This window comes from Magnolia sinica, chromosome 3, assembly GCF_029962835.1.
Source record: "Magnolia sinica isolate HGM2019 chromosome 3, MsV1, whole genome shotgun sequence".
Taxonomy (NCBI): Eukaryota; Viridiplantae; Streptophyta; class Magnoliopsida; order Magnoliales; family Magnoliaceae; genus Magnolia; species Magnolia sinica.
The window spans coordinates 47793626-47813322 of record NC_080575.1 but is presented as its reverse complement, the minus strand read 5'-3'; the positions used below and the strand labels follow the sequence as shown (position 1 = coordinate 47813322).

At 38.3% G+C, this 19697-nt stretch overlaps 2 protein-coding genes and 1 long non-coding RNA gene across 5 annotated transcripts; 1 reads left to right on the top strand and 2 right to left on the bottom strand.

The window, feature by feature from the left end:
- Positions 1-2004: 2004 nt before the first annotated feature.
- LOC131241544 (uncharacterized) lies at positions 2005-3234 on the bottom strand. The gene is made up of 4 exons (XR_009169105.1): positions 3203-3234; positions 2983-3055; positions 2573-2754; positions 2005-2105 (listed from the first exon to the last, which is right to left on the bottom strand). It is a non-coding gene; the product is annotated as an uncharacterized LOC131241544 (long non-coding RNA).
- Positions 3235-5188: 1954 nt separating this feature from the next.
- On the bottom strand, positions 5189-6137 carry LOC131238878 (pre-mRNA-splicing factor sap145-like). The gene is made up of 4 exons (XM_058236467.1): positions 5981-6137; positions 5771-5890; positions 5593-5655; positions 5189-5383 (listed from the first exon to the last, which is right to left on the bottom strand). The coding sequence occupies exons 1-4, from the start codon at positions 6065-6067 to the stop codon at positions 5189-5191; spliced, it is 465 nt and encodes a 154-aa protein (XP_058092450.1). The 5' UTR covers positions 6068-6137.
- An 11145-nt stretch (positions 6138-17282) lies between these two features.
- Positions 17283-18524, top strand: LOC131241542 (uncharacterized). Of its 3 annotated transcripts, none has more exons than XR_009169104.1 (3): positions 17283-17639; positions 18095-18178; positions 18345-18524. XR_009169104.1 is itself a non-coding variant. In XM_058240301.1 (3 exons), exons 1-3 carry the CDS (start codon positions 17399-17401, stop codon positions 18511-18513), a joined length of 489 nt encoding a protein of 162 aa, XP_058096284.1. In that variant the 5' UTR covers positions 17283-17398; the 3' UTR covers positions 18514-18524. The 3 variants fall into 3 exon arrangements, 1 of the variants encoding a protein (XP_058096284.1); XM_058240301.1 differs by having other exon boundaries at positions 18095-18173; XR_009169103.1 differs by having other exon boundaries at positions 17283-18178.
- The last annotated feature ends 1173 nt before the right edge of the window (positions 18525-19697 follow it).

The following is a 19697-nucleotide window of genomic DNA, read 5'->3' as shown; positions in this document are numbered from 1 at the left end:
TTACAATATATTTCATTATATTCATATTTACATTTTTCCAAACAAACATAAACTACATCCATCCAAACACAAATCACATCCATACATACACAAATAGTCTTATCCACATTACATTCATCCACGCACAAATACATATAAGTTTAACATTCGTATATAAAATAAATCATAAATAAAATATGACAAATCACAAAAATGAAGGCGGAGGTGGTGGGGCATCGATGGGTAAGCATGCAGCGAGAACCTGTAATATCTCCTGCATCCGTCGCTCATGCTGCACCCGCATATCCTCCATCCTCCTCTCTTGCTCCTCCCTCTGCCTCTCCTGCTCCTCCTTCTGCCTCTCATGCTCCTCCCTCTGCCTCGCCAATTGGTCTTTGATCTCGTCGACGGCGCCCCGTAGATGTTGAACCTCTTTCTCTGCGATATCAGCTCGGCGTATGGCGCTCTCGCCAGCGACGGATCGGCTGGATGCAACTCTAGCGGGTGCCATGAGCTTGGCACCATGGCCAAGCCCACGCACATATCCAGAACGTGTGCCTCGCTCAGGATCTCTGGCTCACTCCGCTGAGTACCATCGGGAGTGGGCTGACTGCGTATGGCGTCCATCGCCGCCTGTGATGAAAACATGAATTTTTATAACAAATAACATTATTATAATTCAATGCAATTAAATTTTACAATATAACAATTTTTTACCCAATTCTCGCTGGCTGTAGGATGTACCCAAGATCCCGTCACCTGCCGACAACTCTCTGTAGAAGTCTATTGGTCCGGGCTCCTGTCTAGTAACGGAATCTCGCTGCACAATCAAAATGACAATAGAGCTAATATAAATGCATGGAAAAATATATCAACTTAATAATAACCAGTAACTTCTTACTATGTCGCGACGAAGTTGTACAAATGACTTTGAACCAGCTATGTGGTTCACTTCCAACTTTCCCCTGTTCGCAGAATTTATTTTGCTCCTCTTCTGAACACATTATTCATAATATATTATTATTAATTACGAATTTAATTGTTACCTTAAGATATCGTAAATATGTAAATATTACCTAAAAAGACTCAGACGAAAATCTCTCACAGAGTATCCGCCAATCGTCAATGGTCACGTGCGGCGGTGCGGTCAATACGGCCTCCTCGAGGCTCCTGCATCCATCCAAACATAAACTACATCCATCCAAACACAAACAATTTTATCCACATCACATTCATCCACACATAAATACATATAAGTTTAACATCATAAATAAAATAGAAAAAATTATTCATAGCCTATTTCTTGGTGGGGCTCACAAAATTCAGTGTGGTGAACATATCGCCGACTGTGCACACACACCTAAGTCCTTACTCATGCCTTAATTGTATATTTAAATTAGTTTCAATACAACGTCACGATTTCTTGTACCCTTTGTAGCCGTAAGCGACTCTGGTATGTGAGTGTGTGTTAAAAGAAAAAGAAAGAAAGAAAATGCTAATTTATCTTTTTAGGTTGAGCTTAATGGTACTTGGTGATTTCTCATCAATGTAGGTTTAGGTTTAGGTTAAGGTTATAGGTTTAGGTTAATGGTGTGGTCCCTGCAAATACATATATAAACACAGCCTGTCCAAATGGCTAGGCCACTCCAATGCTGTCCATAGGAAATGACAGCTTCATCATAGTCATCACAGCGGTTCCCACCTTCCAGGGACCCCCGCTCATCCGGACAGCTCCGACGTACATCCAGGTTTGCTCCATTAATTTCGAGCAAATACATAAACACGGCCTGTCCAAATGGTCAGGCCCCTCCAATGGTCATAACAGTTCCCACCTTCCAGGGACCCCCGCTCATCCTGATAGTTCCAACGCACATCCGGGTCTGCTCTATTAATTTTGAACAAATACATAAACACGGCCTGTCCAAGTTGTCCATAGGAATTGGGCGTTGGCTACCAACACATATAACATGACCAACAGGAAAGTTCACAAGTAAAGTCAATCTCATTCAGCATCATTTTCAAAAGTAAAATTTGCAACTCAATATTCAACAAGTACCTGAAGATGTGAAGTAGTTGTTGCAGCTCCGAGTCACCTAGAAATAAAGCTTGCCTTCTTACCATTTCCACTGCACAGAATAGATAATTGTATTAAGATCTAAATCATCCTAAATTAGAATCCATAGAGAGTGGACAGCTAAGATTTCTGCAAACCCAACTCAACCTAACCCTAAGAAATATACCCCATCTAAAAAAGAAGCTAGTATTTATAAGAAAATCTCTCCTGACACTAGCTAGTAATGCACATTAAAAGGAGAGAAAATGACAATATTTCACACTTCACAGAATCCCACTTCCAAACATCTTAATAACTAGTCCATTTGAATGTCACGTATGCAACTTGTAAGCAGTTTCTAAGCGCATGCGTATCATCAATCACACTCTGCCGGAGTATCAAATTAAAATTCCAAATGAAATCAGAATTCCAAAGAAAGCCCAATTCAGCTACAAATTATAGATTGTTGTCATTCCAAAATCACAATTGGATATTAACTTACAAAAACAATAAGCAGCACAAAAGAAAGCCAATGCTTACATGCTAAGGCAATGCAACTGTCACCCTGCACTAGTGGACATGGCTCGTGTGCAAATGGAGTAACACAAGGCTTGATGCAATGTTTGGCAAGAATGCCAAATGGTGAGATGGATTTGTTGGTGGAAGGAGGGCTCAGGTTCTAAAGCCTTCAAGATTAGAATTCAACATGCAGCTTCAGCAATCTACAACATGAGAAATCAATCATTTGGGTTGATTGGTCAGAAGTACCTTAGAATAGGAACAATTCATAAAGAACTCAAATTCAACAAAAAAAGCAAAAAAAGAAAAGCCTATAAAATAGTGGCATGGCTCTGGATCATTTGGTTTTTATGATTTCAGACATATGGAGTATCCACAGTTAGGTATAATAGATGAACGGTTTGGATCTCATACATATGTGCCTTACGTACCTGACATAACTAAGATATTAGCATCTAGCACTGGATACTTGATGATTCATACAACAATGAAGCACTTTGGCATCTGCAAAAAACAAATTGACTAGTGGAATTCTGCATATTAGTGGTTTGCATTGGAACAAATAACCAACCAAATGGACTATAAAATGAAAATTAAAGAATGAAACACATTGAAAGAATAAATTTTCATTACTCGGAGGTTAAAACTTACAATTTCCCAAACAATCTTAATTTGAGGCCCTGTTGGAGTGAAGAGAAAACTATCCTTAACCGGGAGCGCATCTTCGATCGTTGCAGCGAAAGCTGAGGCATCATCGGTTGCCATCAACGCCGATGTTGCATTTGGTACAGAGGGAGGAAGAGAGATATCAGTCAAGGAGAATGATGCTTTTACGATTGATGGGGGTAGTTTCAAGTAGATTTTGGTGAAATGGGATCTACTTAATGGGTTGGTCATAAGATTCTTGAATTAATTGATATGAGTGTTGGCACCATAGTTTAAAAACCCAAAAAACTTAAGACTCAACTCGATGAGCAGCTGGGTTGGATCAACTCCAAGGTTCAACTTGATATTTGATTATTAGATTAATAATTATAATGAAGTGATAATAGCTATTTAATGGGTTAGGAATATATATAAAAAATGGCAAAAAAAACAGTCATAGATGAAGTGCATGACTTGAAGAGTCACTCGACTCTCCAAGTAAGGTCAGTTGTCAATCTGTCACTCCATCCTCTACTTTTAATATTCTGAAAAGTAATTACCCAGTTAGTGGCTGAGTTTGAGTCACTGCCGGTTGCTTTTGAGTTGATTGAGTCTATGATCTGACTCTACGGAGTTGTGGACGAGTCATGATTGAGTTGAGCTCACCAGCGAGTTTTGTGGTGACTCTACCAAAGTTTTTGAGTCAAGTCACTGAGTTTTAGAACTATGGTCGGCACTAGACTTCGGCCGGTTGCCCGGTTCTCCTTTTCTGGGGAGTGCACAATTTTTCCTACAAAGTAGCCTATTAATAATTTAAAAAGAAAGAAAGAAAAAAAAAAAAAAAGAGCAGGAGGGAGAGCTGGTGGTAAATATATGAATAAGTTGTGGATCCTACCATGACGTCAGTGTTAAATCTGTTATGTAGCACATGTTAGGATGTCTGCCCCAAAACTAGGCAGGTTGAAAAGTCATGGTGGCCTGCAACACAGGAAAACTATAGATTGGGGACATGCAGGCGCCCCCAGGACTTCAACCTGTGGAATCTGGGCCATCTTCCAATTAAGAAAATTTGATTATTTCATTTCTTTGACTATTTGGCTTTGTGCTTTTAAAATGGACGGTCACCATAACCTTTGTATGATTAATGGGTTGAAATATTTAATTAGAAATTTTCTGGGCTTTTCACATCCATGATGTACCCTATCCCATAAACGGTTTGGGTCACTGAAACGAACCCAAAGCCAATGGGATCGAAGGGTTGAATATACATTCCACTTGTAAAGTGTACCCTATCCTATGACCAGTGTGGGTCATTGAAAGAACCGTAATCCAACAGCTAAAATCACGTACTCTCTCCAGCTGTGTTGCACAAGCCATACCCACCTGTACATTGGTCATCGATGCATTAGATAAACATTAGAAACTGACTCCCATGCCAATCTACTATAGGCTAAAATCTAGTTCAAAAACCATAAACACGACTTGACTCGATGTTCATCCAAGACTGATAATTGATAGATATTTTGAAAACTTGTGGATTAGTTGTTACCCAGGTAACACCTTAGTGGGTGTTACCCTAACCATGAGGAGCCCACATTGATGTATTTGTTGTTTATCACGCCATCCATCTGTTTTTTTTAAAGGATAGAACATACATATAGAACAAAATAACATACAACCGATGTACATATAGAAATATATAAAGAAAGAAAAAGAGGACTTTTTTTAAAAGAATAGAAAGAGGACAAAATAACAACAACCGATGTAATAAACGGATAGACAATAAGCAATTGGAAGCACTGTGAAATCAAATTACAGTTAGTATTCCACTAATGAGGAAAGAGAACTCACTTGCAACACTCCCAGTGGTAAAGGGTGTTCTTAGCCATAGAATTGTAAAGAAACATGGAAAGAACAAGAGTTGCATTCCAGGTTGGCATGTTTTCCATGAATTACCACTTCAACCTCTCCATTGATTTTATTAATTAGATATTAATAAAGTACAATCAGCAAAAAACAAAAAAATAGAACAGCTGCACATGGGATGGGTACACACCTCGAAAGACTGTCCACAGATTGAATGCCTGCCTCCAATTCCTCTTCCTCCATCTGTTCTTCCTCTTCCTCTTCTTCCTCCTCTTCTTCCTCCAAATCACCCCAATGCTTGCTCCTATCAACAGGCTCTTCCTGATTTTGGAAGCAACACAAACTAACACATAAGTTTGGGAAAGCGAATTGATAGAAAATATTGATCGCAAGCTGATGACGCTTTAATGTTCTGCTCAGAAATAGTAGGACTAAAGCTGAATAAGCATTAACAAGTTGAACCTGAATAATGAATCAAAGTCTTCTTCTATTGAATTTTGGGGAGAAGTAGAAAAGAGATGTGAAAATACCTCATAGTTGAGTTGTTCATGTTGTTGGACACCAAATACATCTCCGTATAAAGGACGCCCATACTGTTTAGCACAAAATGGAATTTCAGGGGATAAACAGATACAGAAAGAAACATATCACATCTGATAGAAAACTATGGCATGTTAAGTACTCATGAAAGCAAAATTAACAACTCACTTCATCAACAGGAGGTTTACCCCAGCCTCCAAGATGATAACCAAAGCTAGCTCTAGGAGGGATCGGAGCATTCAAGCCAGCAATTTTGAGATGCGGATAAGAAGGTGGAGGACCATATCTCTGATAAAAGATAAAATATGTTAGTCCAATTAAAACTGGAAGGTAGAAAGTCGTCAAATAGAACATCTGCCGGTTATTTTCTCATCCCACCTGCATGTTGATAAGCCAGGGAGGAGGGGCACCATCTGGCATACCAAGAGCTTCTTTTAGTTCCTGTGACAAGACACCTGGCTTCATCTCCCTAAGCTTCACCTGTAAAACCAGAAAAGACAGTACTATGAATTGCTAATGATTCCAAGCTTGCAATCAGCATTTCCCAACCAGAATAAAGGTATTATCTACACTAGCGTACTAAGATTTCACATGTTGTTGATACTGAAGGCAGAGAAAATACTAAAACCAGAGGAAGTGAATTTTTAAGGCCCCTCTTGAAACTGACAATGTGCTGGCATTTTTCCATAATTGGTTACAAATAACCAGCCTACAAGTGGGTCCTTACTCTTGCTTGGGTGGTAGACTCTCAGGAGTTTCAACACCCGGTCAAGGGTTCGAGTACCCATGGGTGGTGAAATTCCACTAGCATGAGTGTGTAGGGTGTGTGTGAGTGTGAGTGTGTAAAATATATTAAAAAAATAATTTAAAAACCCAGCCTACAAGCAACCCTTAGAAGCACAATCCAAACATGGCCACAAACAGAAACACAAAATCAGCACTACAACACAATTGGTGGCAATCCCATAGGAAACCATCTCGACTCCTTGTTGGCCAATAAAAAGAATCACTTAAAATTAGAGAAATTAGAAATTTTACTTGTCCCAGTTGATTTCCCTATGACCAATGGATTGTCTTGGAGGAGGAGAAAATCTATGGATGACAAAATAAAATTTTGCTGAAATTTTTTAGTAGATAACACAAAGATAGCTGCAACTTACAGTTAATATATTGGAAATGCACATCCTACAATCATATCCCATAAAAATTAAATTTAAAGTTTTTTTAAAAAAAAAGAGAACATATTAGAGATAATCTGCCACCAACCTGTGATTTTCAAGCAGCATCTTTCATTTCTTCTTTACACAATGGGCAATGCAGGCCATGTGATTTCAGCTTCAAAATGAATGGTCAAAAGTGTAACAGCCAACAGTCCATATACAATTGGAATATGTTCACCGACTGTATGGGACTAGATGGAGAAGTGTTTGGATGCACAATCAAATTGAATTGAAATAATTAGTTCGATAGAGTAGAAATTAACAAAATTGCAATTGTTTAAGGTAGTCTTCAAATTGTGATTACAACTATTTCAAATTAACAAAATAGCTTCCATGTCCCTGAGTACACATGACAGGCGAATGTTGAATCTTGATATGCCTTCTAGTGTCGTTTAATGTGAATGGCCCACGGATCCAAACACCACATCAATCAGAGAAAAAAAATGATTAATGTAGCCGACCCCAATTAGTTGGGATAAGGCTTAATGATGATGATGTTGATGATTGAGATGGCAGAGTATGAACTTCCATCTCAAGCAGACCTCATACACAGAGGAAGCCAATAGTTAATAATGCAGGCCCTAAATTCTTGCCACCTCCACCCTTTAAAGAATGCAGGAATCAAGCAATGCAGCGTGTGGCCCATCATACCAATGGCCTAGATCACAGAAAAGCATAAAGATAACAAATCATGAGTGATATAGAATTTTTTTGAAGAATTCAAAAGGGTCAGCCTGACTCTACATACATCTATCATGAGGAGTTATGGTCAGCTGAAGCATTTGGCTAACAACCCTAATGCTTAAAAAAATCACTAGAATTAAATGCTTATATTCTAGCATTGAAACAAGAGTTCTAGAATGCAAAAATCTGAGGATAGAAGAAGAATCAGTTCTCTCTGAATTTGATTGTCGAGAAATCCCAAATCCCTTCATCTTTTGTGAATTGCAGTACAAAAATGTGGTATTTAAAAATGGAAAAATGGGGGCATTAAAACCAATCAATTAGGGGTTTATATCCTTTCCCCAAGGGGAAAAAACACATCAAGAGAAATTCCAATTCCCAAAACCTAACCTAAAATGGGTGCATGAAAATCCATCAGGGTGGATGCAAATATCATTTCCAAAATACAAAGTAATATCAATAAAGATGAAATCCACCATATCCATATCAAAAATCCAAAATTTTAAAAATTAAAAGAAAAAACAAATACCAGCATGCTTGGAGAGATGATGTGCTTCTGCAGCCTCCCATTTCCCAAACTGCTCTCCACACTTATGGCAACTCACAATAGAAGAAGATCCATTTGAATCAGCCTCATGAGAAGCTCTTGGAGCTGATGAAACAGCAGTAACTCCACCACCACCACCACTAGAAACAACATTTGAAATAGCAGAACCTCCAAAGTTAGGGACTTCTCTATCTGAAAGGAAGCCGGGAGTAGCCGTCCGATCGGAAGAAGAGAGATCGATGGCGGAGGATTTCTCTGATCGGAGAAAAGAGGGATTTGGTAGTGCGGCTTGTATTCCATAAATCTCTGATCGGAGAAAAGAGGGTCGGGCGCGCGCGCGCGCGAGAGAGAGAGAGAGAGGGGGGGTTTGGGAGGGGGGTGGGCGCGCGAGAGAGGTTTGAGGGATTTGGGTTTTGGGAGGGGCGGGCGGGCGGGCGCAGGATTTGGTTTTGGGAGGGGCTTAGTTTTTAGGAAACGGATTCAGCCACTAGCCATTGGCTAGTGGTCGGTGCTCCGTGGGCCCCACTATGATGTATGTGTTTCATCCATTCCATCCATCTATTTTTATAGATCATTTTATAGCAAAAAATAAAAAATGAGTTATATCTCAATCTCAAGTGGACCACATTACAGGAAATAGTGTTTAATGAACGTTGACCGTTAAAAACACTTTGGGGGCCATAAAAGTTTTGGATCAAGATGATATTTATTTTTTCCCTTCATCTGGGTATTTATGACCTAATCAACAGATTGGATGTCAAATAAACAGTACATTAGGCCTTAGGAGGATTTTAATAGTGGATATTCAATCATTATTTTTTTCATGTGGTGTGGTTTACCTAAGATTTATATCCCTATAATTCTTTTTTGTAAATTACTAAAATGATTAGTAAAAATGGATGAATGGAATGGATGAAACACGTACATCATGGTGGGCCCCACGGAGCACCGACCACCAGCCAGGGGCGGGTGTCAGAGGCAGTAGCCAATTCGTCTCCTAGTTTTTAAGTTTTGTGGGGCCCATCGTGATGTATGTTATTTATCCACTCTGTCCATTCATTTTAACGGATTATTTTAACAGTTGATCCAAAAAAAAGAGTCAAATCTGAATTCGAGCCGAGTCAAGTTTATTTTTTAGCTTGAAAAAATTTCGAACCGAGTTCGAGTTTTTTTTTTTTTAGCTTGTTAGTACACCCACGGTCAGTTCACACTTCATTGTCAGTTCAAGCTTGCCTGAGCTTGACTCGACTCAGATCGAACCCAACTCAAATTGAACCAATTCAGTGACTCGGTTACTTTAATATTGTTGTTGCTCACCGAGTGTTTGATGAAATGACTCAATGAAGTGTGGCTGGTGGCAAGGAAGGTACGTATATGAAAAAATACCATTTTTTTTCTTGGTTTTTATGTTGCTTACAAGATGTTTTAAATCACATACTACCATAACTTTCTATGATCACATTCTAATGTATCATATGGACATTATTGTGGAACTATATAGGCCTCACCTAAATGACTATAGCTGTGACCAATGTTTCCTATGGTGTCGTCCACCAAAGTCTCCTATCTGCCTCCTTTTTGGTATCATAGCTAAAATGATCTGTCAAAATATATGGACAGAGTGGAGGTGTAGGATTTGCACGCAGTTTGGCAAGTGACCCCAACACCAGCAGTCCACGAGTCAAAGCTCTATAGGCTACGATGATTTATGTGTTTTCTCCATATCGTCCATCCATTTTTCTATATAAAGTTAGGGCATAAGCTCAAAAATGAGTTAGATTAAAATCTCAAGTGGACCACACCGCAGGAAAACAATGATGATCAAACGTCAGCATTTAAAAACTTCCCATGGCCTACTATAATGTTTATTTCTCATCCAACCTGTTGATAACATCACAAGCATGGATGAAAGGAAAACACATATATCAGCATGATCCATAATTTTTGTGGCCCCAAAAAGTTTCCATAATTTTCCAGAGATTTGAATTTGCCCTATTTTTGGCCTCATTGGCTAAAATAAGTTGGCAAAATGGATGGACAGGGTAAATGACACACGCATCGTGGTAGGGCCCACATAGCTTTGACACCAGTTGGTTGGCTAGCCTTGAGTGCACTAGTCAAACCACCTATTAATTTCCAGCAAACATCATGTACGCCCCACCATGAGGATTTTAATGATGGATATGAGACAAAAAATGAGGCATGTACCAATTTGAAATGGACCACATTACAAGAAATAATGTTGAATTAGTGTCAACCATTTAAAACATTTTAGGGGCCATAAAAGTTTTGCATTGAGATGATTTTTGTTTTTCCCCTTCATTTAGGCCTGTATGACCTAATGAACAGATTGGATGCCAAATAAACAGTACAGTGGGCCTTAGATTTTAATGATGGATATCCAACACTATTGTTTTCATGTGGTGTGGTCCACCTAATATTTATATACCTCTCATTTTTGGGCCCCACCATGATGTATGTTTTATATCCACACCTTCCATCCATTTGGAGAGATCATTTTAGGGCAATATACATAGTTAAATCTAAAGCTCCAGTGGACCCCAGCACAGAAAACAGTGGGGACAGTGACACCCACCATTAAAAACTTTTAAAGGCCACGAAAGTTTTAGATCAAGCTGCTATTTGTGTTTTACCTTATTTCATATCTTTTTTAACTTTTGCATAAGTTGGATTTCAAATAAAAATTATGGTGGGCCTTAGGATAGTTTCAATGGTGGGCACTCTCTCCAGTGTTTTCTGTGGTGAGGTCCACTACATGTTTTTATGCCCTAAAATAATATCTCAAAATGGATAGCCAGAGTATCAAAGTATTTCTCCTTTCGTTTGCCCAAACGTGGAGACGTCTCCTTAGAAACCGGCGGCCCAAACGGCTTCGACCACCTCCAATAACGAGAGAGAACCTCTCTCTCTCTCTCTCTCTCTCTCTCTTCTCTCGCCGTAATCCTCTCTCTCTCTCTCTCTCTCTCTCTCTCTCTCGTCAGTAGCTAATCCGCGTTCCCCTCTCCTCTCTCTCTCGCCCTAATCCTCTCTCTCTCTCTCAACCTGTCAATAGCTAATCCGCGTCCTCGTCTCCTCTCTCTCGCCCTAATCCTCTCTCTCTCTCTCTCTCTCTCTCAATACAAATTTTCCAGAAAGTTGAAAGCTGCATACAAGTCATGCAGGTGCTTCTCCCATTTGGTGATTGATCTTGCAATAATCTTTCTAATCAGGACATGCTCTTCTATTTGTCAACTTCTCCCATCCAGAGATGCTTTTGTGAAGGAGATTGAGGGGTTACCTTCAACTCGATTTGTCAGTGATGTTCCTCCAGAATTGCATTGCCCACTGTGTAAAGAAGTAATGAAAGATGCTGCCATGACTGTCAGTGAACTGTTAGGGGTTACCTTCAACTCGATCTTAGTATGCCCAATATCTTTTTTAGTATGCTAAGGCTAATGAGTTTCAGCCGCATTCAAAACTCATTTGGGCCCCACCAAGTGCTTTTATATTTTTTAGGATGTCTGCAAATAGTTTTAATAGGTCGAGTCTAAGTGTAGGAGGACTTAGACTTGGTCCATGAAAGAAATGGTTGTACTTGAACTATACATTGGCTGTTTGCATTAACCACATCAGTTGTCCATGCATTGCCCCACTAGGGCCCATATGCCAAGATGATCTGATGATCAGGAACGTCCATGATTTAGGTTCGGTATTGTGAATGGAAATTGTTTATCAATAATATAAAAGAACTTGATGGATGTCAAATAAAAGAACTCATCATTACCCTTACTAGAGTAAACTCTGTGGGGCCCACCGTTTTTTATTTATTTTATCCACTCCATTAATCTATGTTAACAGATAATGAACATGTTGGATGTCAAATAAAATTACTGCTTTGATTCTCATTTCCTCTATCTCGCATCCTCTATCTTCTCTCTCTCTCTCTCTCTCTCTCTCTCTCTCTCTCTGTATCTCTATTCTTCTCTCTCTGATCTCTCTCTTGCTGACCATTGCCGAGCGCCCTACCTACGCACGCCCTCTCTCTCTCTCTCTTTGAAGCTCGGTTAACCGTGAGGTATCTCTCTCTCTCTCTCTCTCTCTCTCTCAATCTCAATACCGATTTAGGGATTTAGGGTTGGATGGCAAATAAACCTTACATTGGACCCTAGGAAGTTTTTAATGGTGTCCATGGACCCTACGTTGGGTTTTTAATGGCAAATATCTCTCTCTCTCTCTCTCTCTTAGGTAAGCAAAAATCACCAATACTGCTTTGATTCTCCTTTCCTTTGTTGGGTTTGTTTTCGAATTTGAAATGATAGGAGAAAATTTTAGTTTTTTTTCTCATTTATGTTGCGATTTCTGCTTCTTATTGTTGTTTGGATCCAAGAACAGTAGTTTTCGAGATTTCTTTTTCTTTTTTTACTTTTTCGAGCACATCATGTTTGGATTTTTGTGTTGGTTGCTTGATATGGATGAATTATATTCTAGGTATTTTTCGTTTTTTATTTTTTTGTTGATTTTATGGGTTTTGTATTTGGAATGTGCTGAGATAATGTTACTGGATTAATTATAATCTGGGTATTTTTCATTTTCTGTTGTTTTTATGGGTCTTTTGTTGTTTTTTATGGGTATATATGGTCCATTTAAGCAACGCCACCGGATGATTGTTTCGGATTTCATACACATTTACCACATTTAGAAATGGTGACTTTGATACAAAAAAAAAAGAAAGAAAAGAGAATGGGTCTGGCCTTTTTGATGATCTTCTCTCTTGAGTAAAGCCATTTTTAACATGTACAAGGTTCCCATCCACAAGCCACTACATGTCTCAGTTCAGCATGAGGGAACAAGATCCAAGCCGTTGATTAGATGGGTCTGGCCTTTTTGATGATCTGGTTCAACAAATGAGTTGGTTAGGCCACAATGTTAGAAATAGGCAGATGGCCGAGCAAAACCTTGCCTAGTTTTTGTAGCCATCAATGTCTCATAAACTGTGGCCTATTGCCTGCATAATAAGTGAATGGCAAGGAACTTAGGACATCCTACCGGTGTGATTTTTACATGGTGGCACTGTGTAGGGAGTTCTACAATGAATGGACGGTCTAGATTGGCATTGGACCATCCAAGTGTCCACATGTGGCTAGTAAATTAGTAAGTTTGTACAATTATAGGTGCCATGGAACACGTATATATCCTTATATCAATCAGACCATCTTTCCGCACTCTGTGCACAGCAGAGGGTAACTGTCTATTGACAAATGATCTGTTAATAGATATTGTACTACAATATTCTCTAGCTTTATGTCATCTAAGAGAAGGATATGAATGTTTTTCTTCAATTTATTGGTAATGAACTATTGCAAAATCAATGATGCTTTCATTCATGGTTATACGAATGGTTGTGTTAGATGGCGTAAATATACAAGCGTCTGCCACATTCATGTTAACTGTATCTGGTGAGGAAAAAAGGCTCATATTTTATTATTGGATGCAATACAAAACCCATAGCCTTAACATATCTCTGAATGCAAATATATCCTATCAGTGAAAGATGTAAATATCTCATTAGCTATGGCCTTAACAGAATTCCAAAACATGTTTTGAACATAAGCATGATGCATGATGCATGATCCTCAGCTCCTGAAATTGGATGGTCTCTATGAGAAATACCCTTCAGTAGAACAATGAATGCTCTTTTTCCAGATTGTCACCGGCTGCCATGGCCAATTTTCTGTTGAATTTGTATATCCTTTTCTTTTATAGTCCTCAAATTACATCAATTGAGATGCATTTTGTTCATGGTATGAAAAGGTTTTCGACAAATGTGAAGAAGAGAGTGAAGATGATCTTCGCAGCACATCTATTCAATACCCTGACCATTCGTTGGGCGGGCTCACCACATACATTCACTGGCCCAAAAATCAGGCTGGACCACTTATCTATAAGGCAACAGTACGAGAAAACATTCAATTGTGCAACATAAACATGCTTCCCACCAGACGAGTCATGAGTGGAGCAGCCTAATTTCTGCAACATAAACATGCTGCCCATCTGATGAATGGACAGGATCTTGTACACATGGAATGTGTACCACAAAGATCCTCTTTATTACTCTTCCACCGATCTCCTTACTTCTTACCTACCCACTGTGGTCCGTCTGATAAATGGAGCCACAAAGATCCTCTTTATTACTTTTCCACTTATCTCCTTAGATCTTACTTTCCCATTACTCTTATGTTAAACATGAATAGGGACAGAACATGTCATTTTACCCTCTAAAGTACAAATTTGGTGGCTGATGCAGGACAATTGGCCCTCTGTTTTGTTTGCAATGGCTGGCGGGATAGTTCTTAGCCTTGGGAACCTATCTACTCAGTATGCTTGGGCTTTCGTTGGTCTATCAGTGACCGAGGTCATCACTTCAAGCATAACAGTTGTTATAGGTATCTATGACTCAAACTGCTATATAGTTTCGTCATAACACTTCCATGGCTGAAAAGATATAACTTGATTCCATTTCGTGCTAAATTTTCATGCTATGGATTTCATATTTTGTAAATATGAAGTCGTAAATCTAGAGAATTGGTGAAATCTTGCAAAACTAGACTAGTTCTTCCATTTTGATATATATCTCCAAATATGGTTACCCTGTAATGGTCTGAGCTCTCTCTTTTTTTCTTCTTTTTCTTTTTTTTTTTCTTTTTTTTTTTTTTTAATTCAGCCCACATATCAGTTATTAAACTGATGAGATGGTACTGAACTCTAGGTAGTACGGATAACATGGAAAAACTGATTTAACATGGACATTGTGTCTATGTCAATTGAAGAATCAAACTCATCTTTAATCTAGAAATGCTAGTTTCATGGGTAGACTATTTATGAGTGGTTTTGTGCCAGTCGGTTTCATTTTTGCATATCCCCTCTTCATAAAGATGTTATTTTAATGCTCTCATTGTGAGAGTGCAGTCAAAATGTATCTCTTGTGAATTTGGTTTCCTCTTGTCATGTGGGATTTTGAGGCTTCCTCTCTTATAGTGTCCCTTTGAATTTCGTATGTGTAGTTTGATTATTCTCAGTTTTATTCGTGGACCATTTTTTTTTTATTAACTCATGTATGTTACTGCTATAGGATCATTGAAATCTGCTCACCATCCCAAAAGTGTCACATGTAGACTATATCAAGTAAAAGCTCCTCATAAGATGTTGTGGGAAAATGTATATAGATGATTATACATACCAGTCACAAAACTTGTTGTAGAACTCAAGCTTTTGACCAAATTTCTTCTAAAAGAGTGTCTTTCTTGGATATGCCAAAACTCAAAGAAGATATAACTGCTATTGTCCTCTTTTTTTCTTTTTTTCTTTTTTTAAGTTTGTTACCAAAGATGTCACATTTCTTGTACCTTATTGTTCTTCACAAGAGAATCTCTCTTACAACGAGTCTCCAGATGAGTTGTTTCCTCTTCCAATGATCCCCCCCAAATAAGTCCCACTCAAAATATCTCACTGGAGAAAATCTAAGCATGCGATATTGGGGGCCATCGATTGTTGTCAATGTTCTCCTCCTTGTCCAGATGCACTTGATTACTCCAGATCTCCCTATTGCATTGAGAAAATTAATAAGAAAAAAAAAGGGTCAAGCACTTCTCATACGATTAGTATCTTTGTTTCACGTCGATCAAAGCTCTCTCTTCCCTTGTTCTGGTTATTACTTCTTTCCCATTCTAATAACATGAAAAATCCATAGAGAGGAATGATGAAAAAGTATGAAACTATATGGGAGTTTATTACCTTTAGAACTTGAGGATGGCTTTACTCAAGAGAGAAGATTCACTTCTAAAAATTTTATGGGAGTTTATTACCATTTTTAACATGTACAAGGTTCCCATCCACAAGCCACTGCATGTCTCAGTTCAGCATGAGGGAACAAGATCCAAGCTGTCGATTAGATGGATCTGGCCTTTTTGATGATCTGGTTCAACAAACGAGTTGGTTAGGCCACAATGTTAGAAATAGGCAGATGGCCGAGCAAAACCTTGCCTAGTTTTTGTAGCCATCATGTCTCATAAACTGTGGGCTATTGCCTGCATAATAAGTGAATCGGTTGGATATTTTGGGCAAGGCATTGTTACAGTGGGAATCTTGTACCAATATGCCATGATTGCATGTAGATGAGCTGCCTTGTACATGCCTGCAGGCTTAGTGACCCCCTTATTTAGATGGTCACATTTTCATTGAATGCAGACATAAAAAGCTTGAGATTGGTTCGTACTGAAAAATGGATTTCACTTTCAAGGCTTGGTGACTTCTGCCTTTACATCATTCTCATTACCTGTTTATTTTTCAGATTGTGAAGGAGACTTGGGTGCGGGCTGGACGGTGTGTCAGGGATTTCACTCTCTACACTGGCTCCCTTGGGACAGCATTCTTACTTTTCAAAGCATATGAAGTCACCAAGAACAAGAATGATCTCAATCTCTGCATTGAAATTGTGAGGGCTTGTGATACTGCTTCACGAGAATCAGGGTACTTGTGTTCTCCTTTTTCTTAGTTAATTTCCTATATCTTTCACCTATCTTACTCGATTGATGTGAATCTTTGCATAGGTACAATTTCCAGGCTATCTCTAAAATGATTCTGAAGAATGTTTAGTATGAGAAATCATTGAAAAACTCTGCATTGATCTTTCAAAATAAAATAAAAATAAAATAAAAAATCTGCATTGCCTGGGTGACTATATGGTGTAATAACAAACGATCTTGGGATATGCTGTGGATTGTGCGTGAAAGGAGCCTCTAGAAGGAGCATTTTGTTTTAAGGTTGACCTTGACGGGTATTGCACTATTATCATCTTGTTGCTTACTGTGTGCATCTTTGTATATACAGACATGTGACATTCATCTGTGGTCGGGCTGGTGTGTGCACCATTGGTGCCGTGGCTGCAAAGAACACTGGGGATCATGCACTGCTCAACCACTACCTATCCCAGTTCAAAGCGGTAATGCTTTGAAAAGTTGTTGGCTAGAAAGTTCGTAATGGTTGCCTTCTCGAGCCGAAAAATATATTTATGCAGTAGTAAACCATTGTTTCTTTGTTTGGAATTCTAAATGCTTATTGGTTACCCTTGTAACTCGTGTACTATCCATTTTTTGTTCCTCGTCAGATGTACTACCGAATGCATCATGGCCCTTCCATTTTTTCCATCAAATGCTGTCTCTTTTCGCCAATGGTAGGCCCTTAATGCAAATGGAAGATTTAAACCCAACAAATAAGATAGACATGAAGGATAATGATTTCTTCCAGTGAAATGTGGTTAGAGTTATAGCTAACAAATGTTACTCAGAAATGTCTATTGCAATGTTAATATACACTGGTCTTAGTTTGCATTTTCTACCCTTCCCAAAGCCACACCAATACCACTATCATACAAAAGTAATATCACTGTTTTTCAGGTCTCTGGACATTTCTAAACCTTACATTCCTGCCCTGTTTCCCATCGGTCAAAAACTTGAAATGGGTCTCTATCTCTTGCATGAAAGATCAAGATCAACGGTCTTGATCATCGAATTTGTGTACAGTAGCGGAGGTAAACTGACCACCAGGATTAGATGGCTCTTTGCTTCTTCTCTTCCTTGTTATGTTTCCACCAGGTTCGCAAAACTATATAAATTCAGAAAATCTACGAAGCTTCTATTAGAATTTTAGAAATTCTATGAATTCGGCTACATCAACATAGAGGTTGAATTCAACTACCCAATGAAGACAAAATTTTGTGAGTTCCGTCTTCATTAGGTAGACCAATTTCAAGGGAAGCTGGAGGGAATGGAACCTGAAGTCATGGGTCCTCTACTGCTGCTGGAAAATACTCCGACATGCCAGTATTTGTGTTCTTGTAATTAAAAAATGTTAATAAAATCCTTGATGAAAACTTATGTTCCATTTATACCATATGGGGCAAAGATTGTGATTCAGTCCTTTTTGTTCTTGTTTTGTAGCTTAACAAGGAGTACCAACAAATTATTTTTTTTTTTTCTGATATAGATGATAGATATGGACAACCTACAATAATTGGATCATTTGGTAAAACTGGAGTACCCAACTCAGATGCTTGGATATTTGTGTAAGGTATTTGCCACACAGACTTGGAATTCTAATTCAGTTGGGTTTTTTTTTTTTTTTTTTGAAGACACAGGGTGTCCCCACCTCTTTTTTGAAGTGAGACTAATTCAGTTGGGGTTTTGAACTGCATCTTCTTTATAGCTATTAACAAATAATAATCCTTGGGCATCAGCTTCAAGAATGATCGTCCAGAAGAATTGGATGCTAGGAAACAGTTCTATGGGGCAGCATCTGCACTGCACAGGTCATGCACCAAGCTAGCAAAGTCCCCTACTTATTGGGCCTTGATTCTCATGACCTATTACAGCTGGCAATGCAGAATTTTTGAGTTTGCCACTTGAGAGTCTTGTGTATGTTGCGAAATTGGATAAATCACGAGGAATGCATGCAAGACCCAGTCATCAGAATCTGGAAGTTAGTCATGCACCAAGCTAGCAAAGTTTCTTTCTGCTTGTTTAGCTTCATTTATGTTTAGAAAATACTGATGTTTATTGAAAGTTGAAACAATTGATTGAGATTTTTAATATCATCCGTTGTTTCTTTGATGAATGGGCATCAGATGAAAAAAAAAAGTCGGATCCACAACGCATAATAAAGTACACAACATTGCAATGTTTTGGATGTGGGTCTATGCACTTCCACCTGTCTTGGCTTTGATACACATACTCATGGGCAGTATAGGTGCATGCTGGATGACTTGAATGGTTAGTCATATTTACTTGTGTTTGTGCTTGTTGCTTAATTCAATTTGTTTTGTTTTCCAAGTTAGTGAACTTTATTTTCTAAATAGAAGTTATAAATTGTTGAGTATCTTTGGTTTTATGATTTTACTTGTACATTCCTGTATTGATTACTCAAGTATGACGATAAATTGTTGAAAAATTTCTTGTAGTATATATGTTTGGGTTTAGATGGATGTGAATGTGAATATGATGAAATATATTATGCAACCGGTGTATATCAGGAAGAATATGATGAACTATATTGGAATAGGTGTAAAAAAAAAAAGAGACTTTTATTTACGAAACATTTTGATTTCAACCATTCGTAGGTAAAAGTCGCATCCACGTATTTTTACCTATGAATAATTTCGTAGGTAGGCGTCTCATTAAATATTATTATTTTTAAAAAAAATAGTCGTAGATAATATTTTTACCTACGCAACATTTAGTAGGTAAAAGTCCGTAAATAATAAATTTTTACCTACGAACATATATCGTAGGGAAAAGTCTCATACATTTGACTTAATATTATATTTTTACCTACGAACTATTTCGTAAGTAAGAGTGCCATACACGTTTTTTACCTGCGAAAATAGTCGTAAGTAAAAAAAAAAAATTATATTTTTACCTACGAAACATTTCGTAGGTATAAGTCTCGTACACGTCTTTTACCTACGAAACCTTTGGTAGGTAAAAAGTAAACTTTTCGATTTTAAGTTTTAAAAAAAAAATCAAAACACCCTTTATCTACGAAAATTTTCTTCGGTAAAGATGGCTTTTACCTACGAAATTATACTTCGTTG

Coding starts and splice junctions, on each gene's coding strand:
- LOC131238878 (XM_058236467.1), bottom strand. CDS start 6,067: ATGAAGCCAGGTGTCTTGTCACAGGAACTAAAAGAAGCTCTTGGTATG. Junction 5,891..5,980: donor CCTGGCTTATCAACATGCAG/GTGGGATGAGAA, acceptor ATCTTTTATCAG/AGATATGGTCCTCCACCTTC. Junction 5,384..5,592: donor ATGAACAACTCAACTATGAG/GTATTTTCACAT, acceptor TTCCAAAATCAG/GAAGAGCCTGTTGATAGGAG.
- LOC131241542 (XM_058240301.1), top strand. CDS start 17,399: ATGTCTATTGCAATGTTAATATACACTGGTCTTAGTTTGCATTTTCTA. Junction 17,640..18,094: donor ATTTGTGTACAGTAGCGGAG/GTAAACTGACCA, acceptor TTTCTGATATAG/ATGATAGATATGGACAACCT. Junction 18,174..18,344: donor TCAGATGCTTGGATATTTGT/GTAAGGTATTTG, acceptor CTTGGGCATCAG/CTTCAAGAATGATCGTCCAG.